Source organism: Microcebus murinus, chromosome 18, assembly GCF_040939455.1.
Source record: "Microcebus murinus isolate Inina chromosome 18, M.murinus_Inina_mat1.0, whole genome shotgun sequence".
Lineage (NCBI taxonomy): Eukaryota > Metazoa > Chordata > Mammalia > Primates > Cheirogaleidae > Microcebus > Microcebus murinus.
Genome location: NC_134121.1, coordinates 57,507,109 through 57,530,952, shown reverse-complemented (window position 1 = coordinate 57,530,952; position 23,844 = coordinate 57,507,109). Strand labels below are relative to the sequence as shown.

The window sequence follows — 23,844 nt, the reverse complement described above, 5'->3', positions numbered from 1 at the left end:
ACTTAGGGGTCCAAAGACGAGCCAAAGGAACTACCTGCCCTCTCAATATCCGTCACAGTCTGGCGCAACCCTCGGTGGCGGCACTCATTTTTCTCAGGCCCCCATGCAGGCCCCGCCCCGGCTCCTCCCGTACAGACTCTCGCGAGATTTGAAGCCGCAGGGCCGGCCCGGGCGGCTGCAATATGGCGGAGGCGGAAGGGGAGAGCCTGGAATCCTGGCTAAGTGAGTACCCGCGGCCGCTTCTGCCTGCCCTCGAGCCGCCCCCCTCCTCACCCCCATGTCCCCTCCCCGGGCTCTGCAGCGGCGCCGCCTGGCAGCCCGCGCCTGAGCTCGCCTCCGCCGCGAGCGTCCGCAATCACGCCCCTTCCGGAGCAGGGAGCCCTGGCTCTAGCCGGGCCCCAGCTCCCGCGCGCGGCGGCGAGAACTCGGGGTCCTGTCGGGCTCTCGTAGGCTCGAGGGAAGTGACAGCAAAGTTCTTCGGGCTGATATGCACCTGCGCTTTGGGGAGATTGTGGTGGGGCCGCGCCCGGCGGTAACTCCGGTACCCTTGCGCCGCAATCCTTGACGAAGGGAAAAGCTCTGGATTTGGGCCGAAGCTGCGGTAGTGGTAGGTGCTGCCGACCGTGCCCACACGCCTGGAAGCTTCGGAATTGTGACCATATATTGGAAGTGAGTGCTTTGCTCAGGCAAAATGCTTGAAGTGAGAATAATTTTTCAACGACAGCGATGATAGGCAGAGAACAGAGTTCTGCCTTTTTCCTGCAGTGACCAACCATGGTTATGTCGGTGTTGGGGACCCTCTCCCCACCCCTTCTCTCTCTCACTCTCTCACCCACACACGCGCACACGCTTGAATATCGTAATGAGTCCATTGATGACCTACTGAGTAAAGCTGAGAAGCACAGGCTGAAGCCATAACTATAGAGGCATAATTGCTGTAATTGCTAATTCACATTGCTACCAAGGAAATACTGGATTAACCTTGTTAGCGGGTGGTACTCTGCTGAGGAGTTAAGTGAACTTTCCTAAACAAGACCACCTGGAGGCCTCTTTAAGTGAAGTCAGAAATTGGGTGATGAGGCAGATAAGATGCCTAGGTAGTACCTTGTGCTGCGGTCTCTTATTTAGTAGGGCCTTTGGGCCCTTGGAGGTGAAGGCTGTTTTCTCATTTAATCAGGAGGCTGAACGTAGGTTTAAAGGGGATCACATCCCAAAAGGGAGAGTAAGGTTACACTTGCAAAATCGGCAGTTGAAGGCAGGTCATAAAGCCTTCTGTACATATGGAACTGTTCTCCAAGGAGCTCAAAGTACTCTGCAGACATTCATTAAATTCGTTACCAAATATCCTAGCAAAGCAGGTACTACGGCCACAATTTCATAAAAAGAGGACATCCTGATTCCAGTCAAATCACTTGTCCAGAACCACCCAACTGGTTATTATTAGCACAGTAGAATTAGTTTGATTTGCAGATGTTAATGGGGGATATTAGATCAACTTAAGTGACCTAAGCTGAGTTTAATAGGCTGTATTTAGAGTTATGTTTTGAAATAGGAGACAGACACACCTGTTTTTGAGGAAGTGTGGAGAAGGTGAATAGAGTGGTATCTGTAGAGCTGAGATTGGCATTTGACCTTTTCCCTTAGAGTTACATTTGGGGCAGTGTTAAGAGTTCTTACATCTAATTACCCTCTGTTTACTTTCACAGTTCTAATGACGTAATGGTGTAAACTGTACCAGTTGAATGAACCAGCACTTGGGGGTTCAGCACCATCTTAGTTAAGGTCTTTGTTATCCCATGGTCTACCTGAATTGTTGCAGAAGCCTTTGCTTGGCCCAGAGTCTCAGGTCTCTTCCTCCTTCTCCCTAGTCTGTTCTTCATTCTGCTCCCAGAAGAGCACTTCTGTTTAGTTAAGTCATTCCACTGCTGCCAAACCGACTGCCACCCCTGTAATATGGCCTTGGTTATTCTCTTTTTTGGTGTGTGGCTTCCTGATAACTTGGCCCACCAACACATATTGCTTTCTTTACCTGGAACCTCTGCTCCCCTTTGCTCAACTAAATGCTTCAAAACCCATCTCGGATTCTCCTTCCCTACAGACCATTTCTTGATTACTTCAGCCTTCTCTAAAGCCCTACCATAGTCAATTTAAGGAGTACCTGCTATGTCAGGTGTTATGGGAATTAGGAAGTTCAAGCAGTTTTTGCCTTTAGTTGGATGGAGGTGATGGTAGAGTGGATAAAGCATTCTTAAATAAAGATACAAGGCAAGCTAGGCATGGTGGTACACGCCTATAATCCCAGCTACTCAGGAGGCTGAGGCAAGAGGATCGCTTGAATACAGGAGTTGGAAGCTGCAGTGAGCTATGATCATGCCACTGTACCCCAGCCTGGGTGACAGAGCAAAACCCCATCTTCTCTTTTTTTTCTTTGTGACAGAGTCTTGCTCTGTCACCTGGGCTAGAATGCAGTTGTGTCATCGTAGCTCGCTGCAACCTCAAACTCCTGGGCTCAAGCAATCATCCTGCCTCAGCTTCCTGAGTAGCTAGGACTACAGAGTGTGCCACCGCACCCAGCTAATTTTTCAACTTTTTTTTTTTATTTTTAGTAGAGGCGAAGTCTCCCTCTTGCTCAGACTGGTCTTGAACTCCTGAGCTCAAGAGATTCTCCTGCCTTGGCTTCCCAGAGTGCTAGGATTACAGGCATGAGCTGCTGCACCTGGCCAAGACTCCATCTCTTAAAAAAACAAAAGATACGAGGCAGGAGCCTTAAGTGTTAAAATATAGTCTCTTTAAGAAGTTGGGGATAAGGGGAATGGAAAATGATTCAATGAGATGACATTCGAGCTAGGCATTAAAGAATGGGAAAAATTGGCAAAGAAAACACTAGATGCCGATGTGGAGAAAACAAACCTGTTTGAGGCACATAGTAACAGATGTTTGGCTGGTTCAGGCAGGAAGTTCCTTAAGGGCACAGTGGGAGATAAAATTGAGAATTTAGGACAAAATTCTGGAAAATCTTGAATTCCAGCACAAGTTAAATTTCTATGGTTATCATGTCCCCATTCCTCCTTTACTTGATGAAATCAGTGTTTTAGGAGGATTGATAAAGGGCTTTACATGTAGAGTGGGTTAGAACAGAAGTTCTGGAAGCCAGTGAGAAGTAGGGTGGGGTTGGGGCAGGGATAAGAAAGGACTGAAGGTAATGGGTGAGGAGAGGGAAGGAGTCGTCAACGGTGGGGGTTCTAACCTGGGTGTCTGAGGTGGGGGCACTGTCTTGTTTTGTGCACTGATTTTTTTTCCTGATGTGTTGAACCAGACAAGCACAGCCTCCTTAAGGATAGAATCTGTGTCTTGTACTTTTTCTGTAGTCCATCCAGGGTCTGGCATGCTGTTTGCTTCATTGTCTGTGGGTGCCTAACAAAGACCTGGTGATTGGCTAGGTTTCTCTTTTGATTCAGGACCCTACCTTTTTGAAGGCTGACCCTTTCCAGCCCATGTTCTTGCGTCTGCTCTTTTGTTTGTCATTTGCTACATAGAGCTTGTCTTCTCTGGACTATCTGAGCAATGTTGGGTTGGGGTAGCCAATGTTGCTCTTTCCATTCTTACATACCATGTTAAAGTCCCATGAGAGTCTAGGATAGTGATGGGATTCAGCTGAAAATGAGAGCAATAAAGGAAATCTAGAGGAACAGAAACAGAAGAGAATGAGGCTTTCAACAGAGACCTGAAAATAGACAAAAACCATGAGTCAGAGCAGAACCCAGGGGGCGGTTCTAGAAGGCAGGGGCTGCAGTGGGAGGCTCTGGTGTCACCTCTGTTCCAGGTGAAGGAGAATGTCGAGTGGGTGGAAGGTTGCGTGCATCTGCTGCAGGAAGCAGTGGGCAGATGGAGAGATCGAATCACCTAGAATTATTCCCAGAGGTTTTTTCCCATTCCTGTGGGTGGTCTGCTGGGCTGGCTGGAGAACCGGAGGAGATATTCAGAAACCGGAGGAGATATTCAGAAACCGGGGCTTTTTGTGCCCCTGTGTAGGCAGAGAGCTCCCTGCAGATTTGCTTTAGGAAAGTCTAATCAGGTGAAAGAAAGTGGGATTCTAGAGAAATAAACACAAGTGAAAAGTAGGAGGGAGTGTTCTTGGAAGTGCAAATGCTGTAGGAACTCTAACAGGCCTGTGAAGAATGTGGTGTGTGGTGAATGCCCATTGCTGTGGGGGGAGGAGCGGGGGTGCAGGGTTGGTCCACATTTTACTCTGTATTTGGAAGATGCTTTTCCTGTTGTGAACAGTAGAAGTGAGTGGGCTAATTTCTCTCCTATCACGAGGTGTATCACTGCTCTTAAAATAATAGTGTTGGGAGGTGGGTATGGCACTGCAGACCATCTTATTTTTGTATCTTGCAGCCTTTTGGTGTCATGTGAGAACTTTAAGCATCTCAAATGATAAGGATTAGAAACAAAGCCACACTAATGCCTGAGCAGACCTCAGACATGGTGGAAGAGACTCGAGGTTTCTCTGGAAGGTGATAGCTAGTGGGTCACTGTGGCAATCAATGCAGGATTGCCAGATTTCTTCCCATATGGCCACCTTTGACTAAATTAATCTCCCCTCCCTTCAAGCTTGCCATTTTGAAGTGCTTGGTAATTCTCTTTCAGGATTGAGGACAGACCTTGTCCTCTGAATATGAACCTAAAGTATCAGAATCTTCCCCGTGCAGCCAGAGCAGAAACGCTAGCTAGCTACCAGGTAGGCCCAGCCCTGACCTGGGAAGCAGTATGCACTGGGTCTAGTGGTCCTTCCCTCTGCTTGGGGGAGGTATCCGCTTAGAGCCCTGGAGCCCTGTTCCCAGTCAAGGGGCCGGTGTCACTGGTAGGATTTGGTCTTCCAGCAGGTTATTTTTAAAGTTAAGAAAACACCCACAATCATGAGAAATCAGAATTCAGACACTTTTAACAGCATCCCTCAGAGGTGGCTCTGACGTTCTGCTTTTGCTCCTTATGGAAATCTGCGTAAAGAGCATGGGTGTTTTAAATTTTAAAGGATCTACGTGTTCAGCCTTCCATTTGTCTTCTGAACCTGAAGCCCTAAATTTAGAAAACAGCTTGAGAGTGCTTTCTAGAGACAGACTCCAGATCTGAATCAGAGAAGGGAGCCCATTTAGCCACCCTCAGCTGGGCTATCCTCTGTAACCACATGTTCTATAGATAACAGGGAGGGGGGCCCAAACCAAATATTAGAGAACTTTGCATTCAGTGCCTAGAATTTTTTTTTTTCTTTGAGATAGAGTCTCACTGTGTCACCCAGACTGGAATGCAGTGGCTTCATCATCTCTAAGCTCCATGAGGTTGAAAATTTGTTTTCTTTCAAATTTTTGATTTTTAAAATAGTAGACAGAAAGCAGTATTTGTTTTTGACTGCTGTCTGATTGAACTATTGAGGCTTCTCTATTAGAGAATAAATGTGGAAGCAAAATTTTACTGCCTAAAAATTGTGAAGAAGAGAGGAGGGAAGGGAGAAGAAAAATAAAAATTGTGGAGGAAACATCTGTTGCATCCTCCTTGCTCTTCATAACAATTATCCTTTTCTTTGGTCTACCCCAAGATAAAGCCACCAATCCTTCCAACCGCCAGGAGGACTGGGAATACATAATTGGCTTCTGTGATCAGATCAACAAAGAGCTTGAAGGGTAAGTCTCAACGCTCTAATGGGGCAAGTGAGAGAGAACTGACTAGGAAAGTCAAAAATTGCGGCCAAAGTGGGGCTAGCCAGATGGCCCCAGGGCCATCGTACTGAGACTGTGGTCTGCTTGTCCCCTAGGCCACAGATCGCTGTCCGACTGTTGGCCCACAAGATCCAGTCTCCGCAGGAATGGGAGGCGGTCCAGGCCCTGACGGTAGGTTCTTCACTGTAAAGATGAAAGCAGTGAATCTACACCTGTCTGGACCCTTCCTCATGTATCCATTGGGGTCTTGGTGGTTCTCAGGGTTCATGCCCAAAAGCTCGCAGAAAGTCCTTGATACAAACTATATCTAGAACATGTCCAGTCAGCCATTCCACACGTGTGCACCGTGTCCAGCACTAGTGCTTCGAAGGTGACTTCGGTGCTTTCTCTGCCAGATAGCCACGTGGTCAATGTGAGAGGCAGAGGTGTGGAGGCGGGGAGCCCACAGGCAGGGGCCCTAAGCCCAGCATGGGGCTAGCAAAGCCTTCTTGAAGAGATGCCCACAGAGCTGTCTTGACAGTTAAGTAGGCCGGCTGAAGAAAGTGAAGTGGGTATCATTTGTTGTGTAGTTAAATACAATGCCAGTTATTAATGCAGTGTTGAGCTTCTGGGTGTGGCCGTAGGGCAGATCTTCAGTTCATTCAGACTAAGGGAGCTGAAGACATGGAGCAGTACGTGGCACTCAGGTGCTTCCAGGCTCTCCCTAGACCAGAGAGCAGCTGAGTCCTGAGGAATATAGGGTTCTGCCCTGACTACATTTGAATCCTGGAAAGATAGAAGACAGGAAATAGCACTTAGCACATGCATCTCTCTCATGTTTGCTGTAGAGCTTAGACTTATAACAATGATTCTTGGCCAGTGCGGTGCCTCATGGCTATAATCCTAGCACTCTGGGAGGCCGAGGCTGGTGGATCATCTGAGCTCAGGAGTTCGAGACCAGCCTGAGCAAGAGCGAGAGACCCTGTCACTACTAAAAAAATAGAAATTAGCTGGATGACCAAAAATATATGTATAAAAAATTAGCCAGGCATGGTAGTGTATGCCTGTAGTCCCAGCTACTCAGGAGGCTGAGGCAGAAGGATCGCTTGAGCCTACAAGCTTGAGGTTGCTGTGAGCTAGGCTGACGCCACAGCATTCTAGTCCAGGCAACAGAGTGAGACTCTGTCTCAAAAAAAAAAACAACAAAAAACCATGATTCTTAACATTGGGTGATTTTGCCCCCCAGGGGACATTTTGCAGTGTCTGGAGACATTTTTAGTTGTCACACATCAGGGTGGGAGTGTTCTTGACATCTAGTGGGGTACTGCCTGGCATCTTGTTCCTCTCTGAATGCCACTAGATGCTCAACATTCTGTAATGCACAGGACACATGCACAACAAAGAATGACTGCCCCAAAATGTCAGGCAGTCCACAGTTGAGAAACCCTGCTTTACAAAAAAGAAGCCTTAAAAAAAAGAAAGGAAATTTTTAAAAATAAAAACAGAAGCCAAGAAAGGGAGCTCTGGAGTGTGCACTCCTCATTACGAACTGTGTGAGTGCCAGGGCCACGAGTGGCATAGGGAAGCATGTTAGGGACATGAGAGTGGGGGGTGTGGTGTCATCTAGACTGACAATAACAAGATTTAAACATTCTTTCCCCCTAATGTCAGTCAACTTGTGGAAAGGACCCTGAGTCAGAGAGACTTTGTCCCTGGACCTATGTAAAATAGGAGGCCAGAGCCTTTAAGGAAGGCTACTCCCAGGACTGGCATCCAGGCTGCCTTGGTGTCTGGGTCTCAGAGTTTCTTACTTTAACCCCAGCGTAACTTCCCCAGCAGAGATTTGCAATTGTGTGAGCCAGTTGTTTAACCTGCACTGCCCCCCAGGGTGGAAGGTGGTGCAGGCTGCTTTCCATGGTGAGTTCCTTCATCTGGGGCATTTATTTAGCACTGTTGTCAGGTGAGGTCTCACTGAGCTCCTCTGTTTGGCTGTAGGTGCTGGAGGCATGTATGAAGAACTGTGGGAGGAGATTTCATAATGAAGTGGGAAAGTTCCGTTTTTTGAATGAGTTAATCAAAGTCGTCTCTCCAAAGGTCAGTCACTGGCAGTTTCCTTGCTTCTAGGGACTTCTTATGTTTCTCCCCATCTCCCATCTTAATGGCTTTCACTGCCCAACCACATCACATCCCCACAGAGCTGAGATGCTCTGTGTTTTGCCCTCAGAGAGTGAGGCCCTGGAGGTGATGGAGACCAAGTAGAACATGTGGACAGGCAGCCTGTATGTGACAGGTGCTGCGACAGTAGCTGTACGAGTGCCTGGGGTGAGGGCCTGAGTAGCTCCTAGCATATAGCAGTTGGGGATTTTTTTTTTTTTTTTTTTTTTGCCTCTCTTACGTGAATATGAGGAGCTGGGCTCCCTCATCACTCAGCTGTTCAGCCAGCCAGGTTCTGTTGCATGCCAGGATTGCGTAGCTCTGGGTACTCACTTAAAGCAGGTTTTTTTTCATGCTAAAGACATGCTTATGAACCTCCTTCAAGATTAAATGCAGTTGTGGTTTGGCAGCTTGTGTACGGAAATGCAGTGACTGGCTCCTGGCCCCCTGCCTAACCACAGACTATCTAGATGGACACAGCCAGGCCACAGGGAGGCCCCTCCCCTCCCCTGCTCTGTTTCACACATACCTTAACACCTGCTGGTGTTGAGTAGGCTTGAGGCCTGTGACTAACAGGCAACTGTGTCATTGCTGGGAGGGGAGCCTTACACTTTCTCTGCCTCCAAACTGCAGTTACTAGATTCTCTCATTTTGTTTTGCTGCTTAGTACCTGGGGGACAGGGTGTCTGAGAAAGTGAAGACCAAGGTCATCGAGCTGCTTTATAGCTGGACCATGGCCCTGCCAGAAGAAGCAAAGATCAAGGATGCCTACCATATGTTGAAGAGACAGGGTATGTGTCTACCTTCCTTTAGTTTCAAGGCAGCCCTTGAAAGCCAGCCAAGGCAAAGAAGAGAAGGGAATTCGGTGTCTCCTGACTCCTTCCCTCCTGAAGAGAACCGCATTTGCTCCCAGGGTAGAGCTCAGCAGGGTCTCAATGGGATGAGGTGTGAGCAGCCTGCCCTGCACCCTCTTGCAGGTCTTGATCCCAGGGATGTGGCCCTTGGTGTATGAGCAGGGGTGACACGGTGACCACAGCCTGAGCACTCGCTCTGCCCCCATGTGCCCTTTCAGGCATAGTGCAGTCTGACCCACCAATCCCTGTGGACAGGACGCTGATCCCCTCTCCACCACCTCGTCCCAAAAACCCTGTTTTTGATGATGAGGAGAAATCCAAGGTAAAGTACATCTAGGTCTGGGGTTTTCTCAGATTTGAGGTGGCAGCAGCAGGGGGAAGGTGGTTTTGCTTGGTGGTTCGGGGAGCAGGCATGCTCCCTTTACCTTTGATGTCCTCCTCTTCCAGCTTTTAGCCAAGCTGCTGAAAAGCAAAAACCCAGATGACTTGCAAGAAGCCAACAAGCTGATCAAGTCCATGGTGAAGGAAGTGAGTGGGCCCTGGTCCTTCAGATATGGGGTGGAGAAGCCACGCACACAGCAGAAGCTGCTGCTTCACTGGATGTCAGGCCTCTTTTGTTCCCCCTACTGCCAGCCCTTACCTAGGGCAGCTGAGGCTCGGAGGGCTTCTGGAAGAGCATAGGAGGGAAGAGCACAGGAGGGCTGGGAAGAGTATTGCTGTGAAAGGACTGTAGATTGGGTCCCAGGAACCAAGCCCCTGTGCTTATGTTGCCTGGTGGGAGTGGGAAGACCAACTGTTGAGCTCTCTTTCTCCTGATCCTCGCTGATGGGCAGGACGAGGCGCGGATTCAGAAGGTGACCAAGCGTCTGCATACGTTAGAGGAGGTCAACAACAACGTGAAACTGCTCAGCGAGATGCTGCTCCACTACAGCCGCGAGGATTCTTCAGAGGGAGATAAAGAGCTCATGAAGGTAGGCCCACCCTCGGGTGAAGAGCCGGCCTCACGGGGCTGCTCTGCAGGAACGTCCAGAACCAGCCTGTGCTGAGTGCCTGCCCATTGACGACACTGGGCTACATGCTTGGCATTCACGGCTGAGTCATCTGCATAGTGGCCACAGAAATGGTGGCATCCTCATCTAACACCTGAGGTTGCTAACTAACCTGGGATAGAAGGGCCAGGTGTAAACCTGCTTGTGTGACTCCAGAGACTGCCTGCAGTGCTCACCACTGCTGTGCACCTTTCCTTACTGCCTCAAGGGCATCCCTGTGACCCCGATGCTGATGTGGTTGGGTGGATAGTTTGAGTTCTGAGGTACATGCCAGCCTGGGAGATGGGAAGGGACTTACTGACCTTCTCCAACCATGTGATCGACTGTCTACACAGATGTCTTGGGGGACATGGTGTGGTGGCAGGAAGACGTGTGCTCTGGTCCCAGTGCTGCCAGTAATTGATCATAGTGCACTGAGGATCTTTGTTTTCTGGTCATGAATGCCAGATCACATCATCTCTGAGGGCCTTTGCAGTTGTGATTTTTTATGTCTGGGTTTCTTTTAGGAGTTGTTCGATAGGTGTGAGAACAAGAGGCGGACGTTATTTAAACTAGCCAGTGAGACAGAGGACAATGACAACAGTTTGGGTGAGTGAGGACTGAGGATGAGCCAGGAATTTGTCTGTGTTGGTGGGTAAGTTGTCATAGCCAGGTATAAGGAGTCTGTTTTCTGCTCCAGGGGACATCCTGCAGGCCAGTGACAACCTCTCCCGAGTCATCAACTCTTACAAAACAATTATTGGAGGGCAGGTCATCAATGGCGAGGTGGCTACCTCAACAATGCCTGACTCCGAAGGTAAAATGTTCTGGTTCCCCATTCTGGGCCCCCCTGACTCCCTGCCACACAGCAAGGGTAGAGCTGACCACCGTAGCATTCCACAGGACCTGAGGGCTTCTCAACTGTTCCAAGTGCTTGCCCTGCCTCCTTCAGCTTGCTTTAGTGTTCCTCGGCAGAAATGCCTTTGGACTGGGCCAGAGGCTGGATCATCAACCGCTGCGCCCAGGATCCTGCCTCCTCCTGTGCAGCCACTAGAACAACCCCTGTCCTCTCTGTTTGCCCATCTAGGGAACAATCACTCCAGTAACCAAGGCACTCTCATCGATCTTGCTGAGTTGGACACACTGAATAGTCCATCCTCTACGTCGGCTCCAGCACCCACTCCACCCTCCTCAGGCATCCCGATCCTCCCTCCTCCCCCCCAGACCTCAGGCCCTCCACGCAGCCGCTCGTCCAGCCAGGCCGAGGCCCTCCTGGGGCCCAACAGCACAAACAATGCCCTCTCCTTGCTGGACGAGGAGCTGCTCTGCTTGGGTACGTCCTAGAGGGAGGCCGAAAGGTGTTTCTCCTGGTGGAACCCTCAGAGGAAGAAGGGTCGGTGGCATCAGGAGGTAGCCTGAAGGTGTCCCAGTATGCTTATCAGGGGTGGGCAAAGAGCCTGCAGTTGTAGGGAACACAGTCAAGGTCACTGACCCTTGAGAACACCAGGGCAGTCTTGCCAGTAGACTCCACGGTGGGCCCTGTTCCCCTCTCCCTGAAGGGAGAGGGGAGCCCTCTGGAGACTGCCTAAAGAGCTCCCCACCCCTTCACCCATTGGTATCACTTGTCACCTGAGCCTTTTCTCATGGAGTTCCTTTCTCTGTTCTCAGGCCTCACTGACCCAGCCCCTAATGTTCCTCCCAAAGAGTCAGCTGGAAATAGCCAATGGCAACTGTTCCAGGTAGGGGCACACTGATGGTGGCATCACGAAAGTGTCTGAGGACCATCACTTACTAGTCTCATCTCTGACTGGTTCTTGGCTACAGTCAGCTGGGGTCTGTGTTGTCCCTTCCCTCCAGAGTGCTGCCCAGCGGGGTTGCACACCTCCAGCGCCTCTGGTGGAAGAGGGCCAGTGGCTGCAGGGCTACGCCCCTTGCCACCTGCAGCAGGCCCTCCCTGGCCTTTGCTCACCTGCCCTTTCCGTTGCCCACAGAGTGAACAGTCCAACCTGGACTTCTTCAGCCCCACGCCAGGGCCTGCTGCCTGCAGCTCCTCAGATGCTCCTCTGCTCCAGCCCTCAGCCCCCTCCTCAGGCAACTCCCAAGCTCCACTGCTGCCTCCCTTCCCAGCCCCTGTGGTCCCAGCCAGCGTTCCTGCCCCCGGTGTGGGTTCCTTCCTGTTCTCTACTGGACTGGCCCCAGCTTTGGCCCCAAAGGCTGAGCCTGCTGTCCCTGATCATCATAGCTCTGCACTGGGTGATACCACCCTGCACCACCTGGATGCGCTCGATCAGCTTCTGGAAGAGGCCAAAGTGTAATGAGTGGGAGAGGAGGGTGGGGTTGCTGATGGCTGGGCATGGCAGAACCAGAGGTTGGGGGGAGGATCCCCTTTGGCCCAACACATCTGGCTTGCCCTTTGACTTGCCTTCTGTCTTCCTGCCTCCCAGGACATCAGGCTTAGTGAAACCTGCCTCCCACTTTTCCTCTGGGGCTGCGGCCACCCCCCTGATCCCCACTACTCCAGCCAGGCCTCTCCTGCCCTTCTCCACTGGGCCTGGCAGCCCTCTCTTCCAGCCACTGGCCTTCCAGCCTCAGGGCAGCCCCATGAAGGGGCCCCAGCTCTCCCTGGCCAGTGTCCACGTGCCCTTGGAATCGATCAAGCCTAGTAGGTGTTAGAGGTGGGGAGGGAGGTGGGGCCCACAGCTGCAGTACTGTGGGGCATGCGATGGGTGGGTCCTTGTGGTGATTCCTTAGAGCCCGGTGGGGATTGCTTGCCTGCTGTGTCAGCCTTTCCAGACTCTATGAGGGAGTGTTGTATTTACCATGGCCAGGGAGCCCCTCTCCCCCAAGTTGTGGCTACAGCAGGTACCACTTGGGCTCTGTTGGGTATCTTTGGCTCTCTCCTCCCACATCCATGTGCCGACTTCTTGCAGGCAATGCCCTTCCCGTGACAGCCTATGATAAAAATGGCTTCCGCATCCTCTTCCACTTTGCCAAGGAGTGTCCTCCAGGACGGCCTGACGTGCTGGTGGTGGTGGTATCCATGCTGAATACGGCGCCCTTGCCAGTCAAGAGCATCGTGCTGCAGGCTGCAGTGCCCAAGGTACTCCCTGCTCCCAGAGGGCGGCCACTGGACAGCAGGGTATAGCCACTGGGATCAGACTGGGTTTCATCATGGGCACCTGCTGCTCTCTTCAAAGGAGCTTCTCCTCTCTATCTTTAGTCCATGAAAGTGAAATTGCAGCCACCCTCTGGGACAGAACTCTCTCCATTCAGCCCGATCCAGCCACCTGCAGCCATTACCCAGGTCATGTTGCTGGCCAACCCACTGAAGGTGAGCAGGGTAGAACCCATGGGTCCTCCCCAGATTATGACCTCAAGACCAATACCTCCCACCCTGAAGTGCTCTGACCTGTGGCATTAACACATCCCTTTGCTACCCTGGCTTAAGTGGCTGAGCATGGCTGGTGGGAACGGGGATGATCCCTCTAACACAGAGAGGGCTGTGAGAGGGTAGCAGAGAAGAGGGCATCCTGCTGAGGGGCCACCTAGGCTGGATCTCACCTGCTGCCCTCTGTCACAGGAGAAGGTGCGGCTTCGGTATAGGCTGACCTTTGCCCTGGGGGAGCAGCTGAGCACGGAGGTGGGCGAGGTGGACCAGTTCCCTCCTGTGGAGCAGTGGGGAAACCTATGACCCCAGAGGACGCTGTGATCTTCACTTTGAAGCCCAGGCAGGCTGCCCTAAGATGGGGAGTGCTCTGGTCCAGTCATTCTCCATGTCCTGATGACAGTGCTTATAGCTTTGACATGGAAACGGGGTCCTGGGCCTTTCTGCTGGGAGCCAAGCTGCTGCTGTGATAACCACTCTTTTGGCCCCCTAAGAGGACCTGTTTTTATCTACCTGTGTGACTTGAAGTGGCCATATGCCGTCGGGTGGGGAGTGGTCCCGGCGACTTCGCTACTGTCCTAGGAACATGGACCCCAGGCTTGGAGTAGGTTTTTTCTTCTTTTTACTGGCATTCACTGAAGCCCTGGGGGGTGGGGGGGAATCTCTGAGGAGAGTATCATCTCCCCTATACCCCAACAAGAACCACATCTTCACACCCCACAGAGGTGCAGCCTGAGAGGCTGTAGGGGCCCCTGCCCCGCCCACCCATTGCTATTCTGTGCTGCTCCTGCTGCCCCCTTCAGGGAGGTGGGCCAAGCCCAGTAACCCAAGATGGTGTTTGGCCCAGGGTGAGAAATGGTACACTGGGGCCCTACCTTCTGTGCGCAGCAGCATCCTGGAATGGCCACTGAGCGATGAGTTGCACGCTTATCCCTGGCAGTGGCATGCTATGTCCTATGGACATCTCAGCAGGACATGGAACTCAGCCTAGCAGAAACAGAACTTGGTCTTCTGATAGCCTAAACTAGGGAATAGGAAAGAAAATGAAGAGAACCAATATTTTCCCTTCTCCAAAAGCAGGTGAGCTTTCTGGGAAAAGCGTGCCTCCAACTGTGGGGCAGGCCATCCTACTCACTACCTCTTGCTTGGCATGAAATAAACTGCTGTCTTCCCCGTTAGAGTCTCTGAAGGGAAGGACAACTCCTACCACCCTCTGCGTCCTGCTTTGGCCTCCTCCCACCGGATGGCATGTGGTGTGGTTGGACACCAGAGGCCTCAGGGTCAAGCACGTTGCACTAGACATGTCCTGACGTGCTGCCCAGAAACCCTATTCCCAGCTACCAAGGGGCACTGTAAGCAAGATGTTGGGTCTGCAGGTGATGAGATCAGAGCCATGCTTGAGCCAAGTCACCAGAGCATGTGCTTCAACAGTGCTTGGCCCCAGCTGCTCTGACAGGTGGATGCAACCCTGGGCCAGGGATACCAGGTCTGACAAGGCAACAGGAAAGAAACACCAGCTGCCACAGAAGTTGGGGGAAGAGCACACACACAGCTGGATGGGCTCAGTGATCAGATCTCTCTGGAAAAAGGGAGGTGGCACAAACCACATTCCCTGATTCCCCCACACACACCCCTTGCAGGACTCCCTTACTCTGGATCAAGAGGTCATCTCCCTTCCCCTTGCTGTCTTTAGGAAGCAGGTTTCACTGCTTCATTAGGACAGGTAAAAAGTGAATCATTTTCACTACTTAAGAATAAATCCAAGAGCTTTCCAGAGACTGGCTTCTACAGCCCTGGGAATGTCTGTGGGATTCCTATGTGGAAATGTATCGTTATAATAAGCTTTAGACATTAAAATTATGAGTGTTACTCATTAACTATTGAGGTCACTGCTTTGTGGCAAACACCTGTACTGGATATACCAACTCTGCTGCCCTTGTTTTGCTGCATGTTAAATAAAACCATTTTCACCCTACTTGGAATCCTTCTAATGTAGACACCATTCACCCCAATGGGGAAGGTTCCACCTGTGAATTCCAAAGGTACGTAGGTGGGTTAGGCTATGCTGGAGTTGCCCGAGGTTTTTGTTTTAAAAAAGTGTCCAGGAACTTGTACTTTTGAGACAGAGTCTCTCTCTATTACCCAGGCTAGAGTGCCGCGGCACCAGCAACCTCAAACTCCTGGGCTTAAGCAGTCGTCCTGCCTCAGCCTCCCAAGTAGCTGGGACTACAGGCATGTGCCACCATGCCTGGCTAAGTTTTTCTATATATTTTTAGTTGGCCAATTAATTTCTTTCTATTTTTTAGTAGAGACGGCGTCTTGCTCAGGCTGGTTTCGAACTCCTGACCTTGAGCTATCCACCCGCCTCGGCCTCCCAGAGTGCTAGAATTACAGGCGTGAGCCACTGCGCCCGGCCCTGAACACTTTTTTTAAAAAAACAGGTAACAAAAATGTCAGAGCATATTGAATGTTCCAGATGAATCTGAGGTCAGGCAAGCTTTCAGAAGCACAAACCGCAAGGGCTCTTGTTCAAATTTACAATTATAGGGAGGAGGACACTGTATTCATCATAACACTTCATAACTTCTGGGAGTGGCTTCTCTAAGGAGACACAGGAAGACAGTTCCATGTCAAAGAGAACATGAAACAAGCATTTTCTTAACTTCTACTACCTCAGGTTCAGAGTAGACATAGATAACAACCCCCTGCCTGGACAATGGTCCATAAGAGCTTATATTTGCGAAAGAGAACATTTATTTTAAAACTCTATATACATAACCATACAGAGATACCACACTGAAGCAGCTCTCTCAGGAACCTTCCAGTGAGCCTTCTCTTATAATTGCCCCAGCAAGATTTCGTGCAAGAGCAAGTCTCAGCATTTCCACTTTGGTGGTCTCTATGTCATCATCCTGCAAAGCAGAAAGCACCAGCTTGAGCCAGCAGGAAGGATTCCTTAAAGTTCCCAAAAGTCCCACCTAATCCAAAGGTAGAGGAGGCAGAGAGATAACATTTAACATTAAGTAGTAGCTTCCAGAAAGTAAAGGGCCACTCTGAAGGGCAGGAAAGGAAAAAAAATAGGGACCAAAATACTAGAATTGCCCATTTTCTCCTAAAAGAAGTTGGCATGTCAGTTACAGGTTGAGGGAGAACTAAGGCACGAGTTCATAAGGAGCCAGTGTTTCTGGAAGGAAAGGGAGGAGAAGCCCAAGAGAGTGAGCCTTTTCCCATCTCGATAACCTCCCTTGTGCAACCATCAACCAGAAGTTAAAATGACCTGGAGTTGCTGGGCATCAGGTTCTCCATGCTCTGGCCTTCCTGATGTCAAGTCCTCCAGACACCGCATCAGCTCATATGTCTGTTCTGCTGAAAAAATCACCTAGAGGAGAAAGACTACTTTGCTTAGCTGTTCCCCAGGAAAGGCCTGCACACTGAAGGGCACAGGCCCAAGTTCAGAGAAGTTCTTTTTTTTTTTTGAGACAGAGTCTCACTTTGTTGCTCAGGCTAGAGTGAGTGCCGTGGCGTCAGCCTAGCTCACAGCAACCTCAAACTCCTGGGCTCAAGCAATCCTCCTGCCTCAGCCTCCCGGGTAGCTGGGACTACAGGCATGCGCCACCATGCCCAGGTAATTTTTTCTATATATATTAGTTGGCCAATTAATTTATTTCTATTTATAGTAGAGATGGGGTCTCGCTCTTACTCAGGCTGGTTTGGAACTCCTAACCTTGAGCAATCCGCCCACCTTGGCCTCCCAGAAAGCTAGGATTACAGGCATGAGCCACCCGCCCGGCCCAGTTCTTCCTTCTGTGCCATTCCAAAGGATGTGCTTTGTAACGAGGCCCTGGGAGGATGAAGCAGCTACTGATTCTCACTTCTGGCCCTTCTAGTCAGGGCCCTGGGCTGAGTATAGTTGGTAGACAGCTGCTTCACAGTAAGTAGTTTTCTTGTGTGAACGTGGGATTTCCCGAGGGGGTATTATGGAGGACTACGTGTGCATGCACATACATACACAACTACTTGGGAAAAAACACGTGTACATCTGCAGCTACAGAACTAAGCACTGTTGGGACTACAAAAGGTAGAGAAGAAATTTACCGCTGACTCAACCTTTACCTGTTTCTGTTCCAAAAGGGGCAGGGCGTCTGTTAGCAGTGTCATCCAGAAAGACCGAGGGGCAATCTGAGAAGTCATCAATGACAGGAGAAGAGAAGCGGCATCAACAAAACGCTTCTCTCCATATAATCGGTGGAACTCACGGTACTTTCCTGTAAAGAAAGGAGAGCAGGAGGTCACCTCCACATTCTGTTAAATGGCTTAAGTGAAACCTACAAAAGGCTGGGCGTGATATCTCATGTCTATAATCCCAGTGCTTTGAGAGGCCCAGGTGGGAGGATTGCTTAAGCCCAGGAGTTTGAGACCAGCCTAGGCAACACAGTGAGACCCCGTCTCTACAAAAAAAGAAATTAGCCGGGGTGGTGGCATGTGCCTGTAGGCCCAGCTACTAGGGAGGCTGAGGTAGAAGGACTGCTTGAGCCCAAGAGTTTGAGGCTACAGTGAGATATGATGACACCACTGTACTCTAGCCCAGGCAGAGTGAGACCTTGTCTCCAAAAACAAACAAAGCAGCACAAAAAAAGAGACATGACACGACCTTACTGGGACAGCTGATGTAATCAGGATATGGGTTGTGAATTGAATAAGTATTGTATCAATGACAGATCTCCTGATAACTTTTTTTTTTTTTTTTTTTGAGACAGTCTTACTCTGTTGCCTGGGCTAGAGTGAGTGCTCTGGCATCAGCCTAGCTCACAGCAACCTCAAACTCCTGGGCTTAAGCGATCCTCCTGCCTCAGCCTCCTAAGTAGCTGGGACTACAGGCATGTGCCACCATGCCTGGCTAATTTTTTCTATATATTTTTAGTTGTTTGGCTAATTTCTTTCTACTAAAAATAGAGAAGGGGTCTTGCTCAGGCTGGTCTCGAACTCCTGAGCTCAAACAATCTAGCTGCCTCAGCCTCCCAAGCAGCCACCTGGGAGGTGTGAGCCACCATGCCCGGCCCTTTAATAACTATTATTTTTAGGAATCACACACTGAAGTATTTAAGGAGAAAGGAGAACAATATCTCCAACTTATTCTAAAATTGTTCCCAAAAGAACTGACTGACCAATTGAGGAAAGAATGATAAAACAAATGAAGCAAAATATAAAGTCATCCCTCAATACTCACAGGGCACTGGTTCCAGGATCCCTGTGGATACCAAAACCCAAGGATGCTCAAGTCTCTTACATAAATGGGGCAGCCTTTGCATATAACCTATGCAGATCCTCCCATGTACTTTAAATTATTTCCAGATTACTCACAATACTTTATACAATATAAATGCTAAGTAAATAGCTATTATACGAATAATGAGAAGGAAAAAAGTCTAAAGCTGGGCACAGTGGCACGAGGCCATAGTCTCAGCTACTTGGAAGGCTGAGGCGAGAGAAAATTTGAGCCCAGGAATTGAAGGCTGGAGTATGTCCCATGATCAAGCCTGAGAATAGTCACTGTACAATATCACTCTATCTAGCCCGGGCAGCATAGTGAGACATCATCTCAAAAAAGTCCAGATGTTCAATGTAGACGCAGCCATCCATTCAGCTGAATTTACAGATGTAGAACCCTCGGATATAAAAGGCCAAATTTAATTGGTGAATCTGGGTGAAACATATATGGAAGCGCCTCATTCCTTATACTATTTTTGCACCATTTCTCTAAGTTTGAAATTACTGGAAAATAAAATGTTACCAAAAACTGCACATAGGGTTCTACGTAGTTTAGAGTTTGGGTTTAACAGGAAGGAAAAACTTAAGAAGTCTAGAATAATCCCTCTAACCTCTATTAACTGTTCACTTATGCCCAAGGTCTAGGGGGACAGAACCAAGAGAACTCACCCAGGAATGTCAGTCGGTCACTGAGCATCATGGCTGGCCCCAAGTTGTCAATGAGATCCAAATCAGAAAAACATCCTCGCTCACAGTAATCCCTCAGGAACCTGCAGGCCAGGCCCAGAGGAGATCAGAGCAGCATTCCCAAGCCCACTTCCTAAACCTCCCAGACAACCCCTGGAAAGCCAGCACCTGCTGAACCCACCTGTCTGACACAAGCGTGGCAAAGGCAGCGTCTTTAGCACGGATGCTCCAAGAAAGGGCGGAACCCAGGCGATTGTTGCGGACAGCTTTCATGGCTAAGATCTTACAAATGCTGCGAACTTTGCAGGGGAAAAGAGAAAAGACAAACCCTTTCACCCCCAAAATCACCATTCCTGAGCCCTACAGGGATAGAGGCGACATTCCTACAGCCTCCCCGTAGGCTCTGAACACAGCTGGGTCAGCAGAACTAGAAACTTGGGGGTTTACAAGTGGCAATTGGGCTCTCTGACCCACCAGTGGGACTGGCTATATGACCAGATGTAATTTCAGGAGTGGCAAAAATATTTTGTTTCTCCCCACATATCAGCTCCTCTATTACCTGTCCAGATATCTAAAACACTATCTTCCTTTAGGTCTAAAACACCATATGCTTTCAGAGATGGTCATGAATGTGTGAATTGCCTCTGGGCAATCACAGCTCCGGTTTTTATCATGCAACAGTGAGGAAGAAAAGAAGGGGCAGACTTGTCCATACTTGTTCCCCTCCCTGTGTTCTTCCGGAGCCACTTCCAGTACCACTTCCCCAGAGCCAGGCTTAGCTAGCAACACAATTCCCTTGGGACAGGGAAACTCGGCACTGACTCCAGGCCTGACCTTGTGGAGAAAGCAGAGCAAGGAAATGGCACAGGGCCTTTTCTAAAAGGTAACTTGCTAGATCTCTTCTCAGTCCCAATGGATCCCTTGTCCCTGCCTAGTAACTGTACTGTGCCTTAGTTTACCTGTTGACATCCACTATCTCTCCAGTATGGCTGGTGAGGAGGAGGCTGGCATGGTGTAGGCTGGGAACAAGGCCAACTCACCTTGTTCAGTCATCTGCCGCTGCTCACAAATCCGCAGCACCTTGAGGGCTTTCTGCTCGGTGTTCAGAGGGATCCGCTCAATGTGCAGCTCCAAGGAAACTCGGCCCAGCTCAGGGCAGTAGTCAAAGTAATCTACCCCCAGCTGCCACAGGCTGCAAAGGTCCAAGGAGGACACACATGAGGGTGTTAAGCCCATGTGCTGCCTTGGGGCTCTGGGGACTGGTACCTAAGGAACCAGGGACCTCAGGAAACCAGAGAACAGTCCAAGCTCAAATGGCACCTGTACGCTGAAGAGCACCCAGCATACCCCACACCCATGGGGACTTTCCTACCTGTGATGAGCAAACAGTCCTGAGGCATATTCCAGCAGGAGGAATTCTCTCATGTTGGAACCAAAACTAGAATAAAACATAACGTTAAGTCCAAGACTTTGCCAGATCCATTCAGGGCCCCCTTCCTCTGGCCAACCTCCCTTCCAGGCATTTGGCTCACCCCACGCTCAAGGACTTGGTGGAGGGGAAAAAGGGATCAGTGTACCTGGCCAACTTACTAGAGGTTGTGGGACTGGAGGAGCTTGCAGTGATCCAGCAGGTCTGTCAGGTGGGCCACAAACCACCAGTTGCTCAGGGCGATGCTACAGATTCAGACACCAAGGCAAGAAGTAAAGTCAGGGGCAGAGGCCATGTCCCACACCAGCGGGGTGTGAGCAGGAACCCCACGTTCTGTGCTTCAAAAAGGGAGGGAGGGGCCGGGCGCGGTGGCTCACGCCTGTAATCCTAGCTCTCTGGGAGGCCGAGGCGGGTGGATTGCTCGAGGTCGGGAGTTCGAAACCAGCCTGAGCAAGAGCGAGACCCCGTCTCTACTATAAATAGAAAGAAACTAATTGGCCAACTAATATATATAGAAAAAATTAGCCGGGCATGGTGGCTCATGCCTGTAGTCCCAGCTACTAGGGAGGCTGAGACAGAAGGATCGCTTGAGCCCAGGAGTTTGAGGTTGCTGTGAGCTAGGCTGACGCCATGGCACTCACTCTAGCCTAGGCAACAAAGCGAGACTCTGTCTCAAAAAAAAAAAAAAAAAAAAGGGAGGGAGGGATGTCATCTCACATCTGTTAGCATGGCTACTATCAAAATGTCAAAAGACAGTATGTGGGCTGGGTACAGTGGCTCACACCTATAATCCTAGCACTCTGGGAGGCCAAGGTGGGCAGATTGCTTGAGGTCAAGAGCCAGACCTGATCTCTACTATAAATAGAAAGAAATTAATTGGCCAACTAATATATATGGAAAAAATTAGCTGGGCATGGTGGTACATGCCTCTGTAGTCCCAGCTACTCGGGAGGCTGAGGCAAGAGGATCGCTTGAGCCCAGGAGTTTCAGGTTGCTGTGAGCTAGGCTGATGCCACGGCACTCACTCTAGCCTGGGCAAAAAAGCAAGACTCCGTCTCCAAAAAAAAAAAAAAAAAAAACTAGCATGTGCTAGTGATGGTATGGAGCAAATGAAACCTTTGTACACTGTTAGTGGGAGTGTAAACTGGTACAGCCATTCTCAAAACAGTATGGAGCATCCTTGGAAAATTAAAAGAACTGCCATGTGATCCAGCAGTCTGATCTCTAGGAATATATCAAAGGAAATAAGATCTCAGAAAGATATCTGCACTCCCATGTTCATTGGAACATTATTCAAAATAACCAAGATGTGGAAACATGTCCATTGTGATGGATGAATGGATAAAGAAAACGTGATATATGGTTATATACACAATAGAACATTAGCCTTAAAAAAAGAAAATTCTGGCCGGGTGTGGTGGCTCACCCCTATAATCCTAGCACTCTGGGAGGCCTGGGAGGCCAAGGCGGGCAGATTGCTCAAGGTCGGGAGTTCGAGGTTGCTGTGAGCTAGGCTGACACCACAGCACTCATTCTAGCCAGGGCAACAAAGTGAGACTCTGTCTCAAAAAAAAAAAGAAAATTCTGCCGTTTGTGACAACACAGATGAACCTAAAGGACATTATGCTAAGTGAAATAAGCCAGACACAGACAGACACACACTGCATGAGCTCAACTTATTATGTGGAATCTTAAGGCTGGGCGTGGTGGCTCACGCCTGTAATCCTAGCACTTTGGGAAGCCAAGGCGGGCGGATTGCTCCAGGTCAGGAGTTTGAAAACAGCCTGTGTGAGACCCCGTCTCTACTAAAAATAGGAATTAATTGACCAACTAAAAATATATATACAAAAAATTAGCCGAGCATGGTGGCGCATGCCTGTAGTCCCAGCTACTCGGGAGGCTGAGGCAGTAGGATCACTTGAACCCAGGAGATTGAGGTTGCTGTGAGCTAGGCTGACGCCACGGCACTCACTCTAGCCTGGGCAACAGAGTGAGACTGTCTCAAAATAAAAACAAAAAACATTGGCCGGGTGCTGTGGCTCACGCCTGTAATCCTAGCTCTTGGGAGGCCGAGGCGGGCGGATTGCTCAAGGTCAGGAGTTCAAAACCAGTCTGAGGGGCCGGGCGCGGTGGCTCACGCCTGTAATCCTAGCTCTCTGGGAGGCCGAGGCGGGTGGATTGCTCAAGGTCAGGAGTTCGAAACCAGCCTGAGCAAGAGCGAGACCCGTCTCTACTATAAATAGAAAGAAATTAATTGGCCAACTAATATATATAGAAAAAATTAGCCGGGCATGGTGGCGCATGCCTGTAGTCCCAGCTACTTGGGAGGCTGAGGCAGAAGGATTGCTTGAGCCAGGAGTTTGAGGTTGCTGTGAGCTAGGCTGACGCCATGGCACTCACTCTAGCCTAGGCAACAAAGTGAGACTCTGTCTCAAAAAAAAAAAAAAAAAAACCAGTCTGAGCAAGAGCGAGACCCCGTCTCTACTATAAAATAGAAAGAAATTAATTGGCCAACTGATATATATATAAAAAAAAATTAGCCGGGCATGGTGGCGCATGCCTGTAGTCCCAGCTACTCGGGAGGCTGAGGCAGAAGGATCACTCGAGCCCAGGAGTTTGAGGTTGCTGTGAGCTAGGCTGACGCCACGGCACTCACTCTAGCCTGGGCAACAAAGCGAGACTCTGTCTCAAAAAAAAAAAAAAATTAGCTGGGCATGGTGGCGCATGCCTGTAGTCCCAGCTACTCGGGAGGCTGAGGCAGGAGGATCACTGGAGCCCAGGAGTTTGAGGTTGCTGTGAGCTAGGCTGACGCCACGGCACTCACTCTAGCCTGGACAACAAAGCGAGACTCTGTCTCAAAAAAAAAATAAAAACAAAAAACATTATGTGGAATCTTAAAACAAAAAATTCAAACTAATAGTAGCAGAGAAAATGGTTGTCGTTGCGGGCTAAAGGGTGGGGGAAATGGTGAGATGTTGGTCAAAGGGTTTAAACGTTACAAGGTGATTATGTCCTAGAGATAGCATGGTGACTATAATTAATAACATACTGGCCGGGTGTGGTGGCTCACACCTATAATCCTAGCACTCTGGGAGGCCAAGGTGGGCAGATTGCTTGAGGTCAGGAGTTCGAAACCAGCTTGAGCGATACCCCGTCTCTACTATAAATAGAAAGAAATTAATTGGCCAACTAATATATATAGAAAAAATTAGCTGGGCATGGTGGCACATGCCTGTAGTCGCAGCTACTCGGGAGGCTGAGGCAGTAGGATTGCTTGAGCCCAGGAGTTTGAGGTTGCTGTGAGCTAGGCTGACACCATGGCACTCACTCTAGCCTGGGCAAC

At 49.8% G+C, this 23,844-nt stretch overlaps 2 protein-coding genes across 7 annotated transcripts in view; one reads left to right on the top strand and one right to left on the bottom strand.

Annotated features, from left to right (window-relative positions):
- Positions 1-15: 15 nt before the first annotated feature.
- On the top strand, positions 16-15,092 carry GGA3 (golgi associated, gamma adaptin ear containing, ARF binding protein 3). 3 transcript variants are annotated; one of them, XM_012778774.3, is made up of 17 exons: positions 16-222; positions 5,597-5,681; positions 5,813-5,888; positions 7,692-7,790; positions 8,518-8,641; positions 8,923-9,026; positions 9,152-9,232; positions 9,538-9,675; positions 10,260-10,341; positions 10,433-10,549; positions 10,820-11,065; positions 11,401-11,471; positions 11,724-12,043; positions 12,177-12,394; positions 12,663-12,832; positions 12,953-13,063; positions 13,313-15,092. In XM_012778774.3, exons 1-17 carry the CDS (start codon positions 183-185, stop codon positions 13,421-13,423), a joined length of 2,193 nt encoding a protein of 730 aa, XP_012634228.1. In that variant the 5' UTR covers positions 16-182; the 3' UTR covers positions 13,424-15,092. The 3 variants fall into 3 exon arrangements, 2 of the variants coding, with proteins under 2 accessions (XP_012634228.1, XP_012634232.1); XM_012778778.3 differs by lacking the exon at positions 16-222 and adding an exon at positions 392-669; XR_001157529.3 differs by lacking the exon at positions 13,313-15,092 and having other exon boundaries at positions 12,728-12,832.
- A 744-nt stretch (positions 15,093-15,836) lies between these two features.
- Positions 15,837-23,844, bottom strand: part of NUP85 (nucleoporin 85) — a 41,000-nt gene continuing 32,992 nt past the window's right edge. For 3 of the 4 annotated variants that reach the window (XM_075994742.1, XM_012778783.3, XM_075994743.1), the window contains 8 exons: positions 20,663-20,746; positions 20,445-20,510; positions 20,113-20,264; positions 19,254-19,371; positions 19,055-19,155; positions 17,231-17,382; positions 16,395-16,496; positions 15,838-16,029 (listed from right to left, as the gene is read on the bottom strand). In XM_075994742.1, the coding sequence (XP_075850857.1) occupies positions 15,928-16,029; positions 16,395-16,496; positions 17,231-17,382; positions 19,055-19,155; positions 19,254-19,371; positions 20,113-20,264; positions 20,445-20,510; positions 20,663-20,746 (877 nt within the window). In that variant the 3' untranslated portion in view covers positions 15,838-15,927. Of the gene's footprint in view, positions 16,030-16,394; positions 16,497-17,230; positions 17,383-19,054; positions 19,156-19,253; positions 19,372-20,112; positions 20,265-20,444; positions 20,511-20,662; positions 20,747-23,844 lie in introns of all 4 variants that reach the window. The other variant, XM_012778779.3, reaches the window with a different exon arrangement.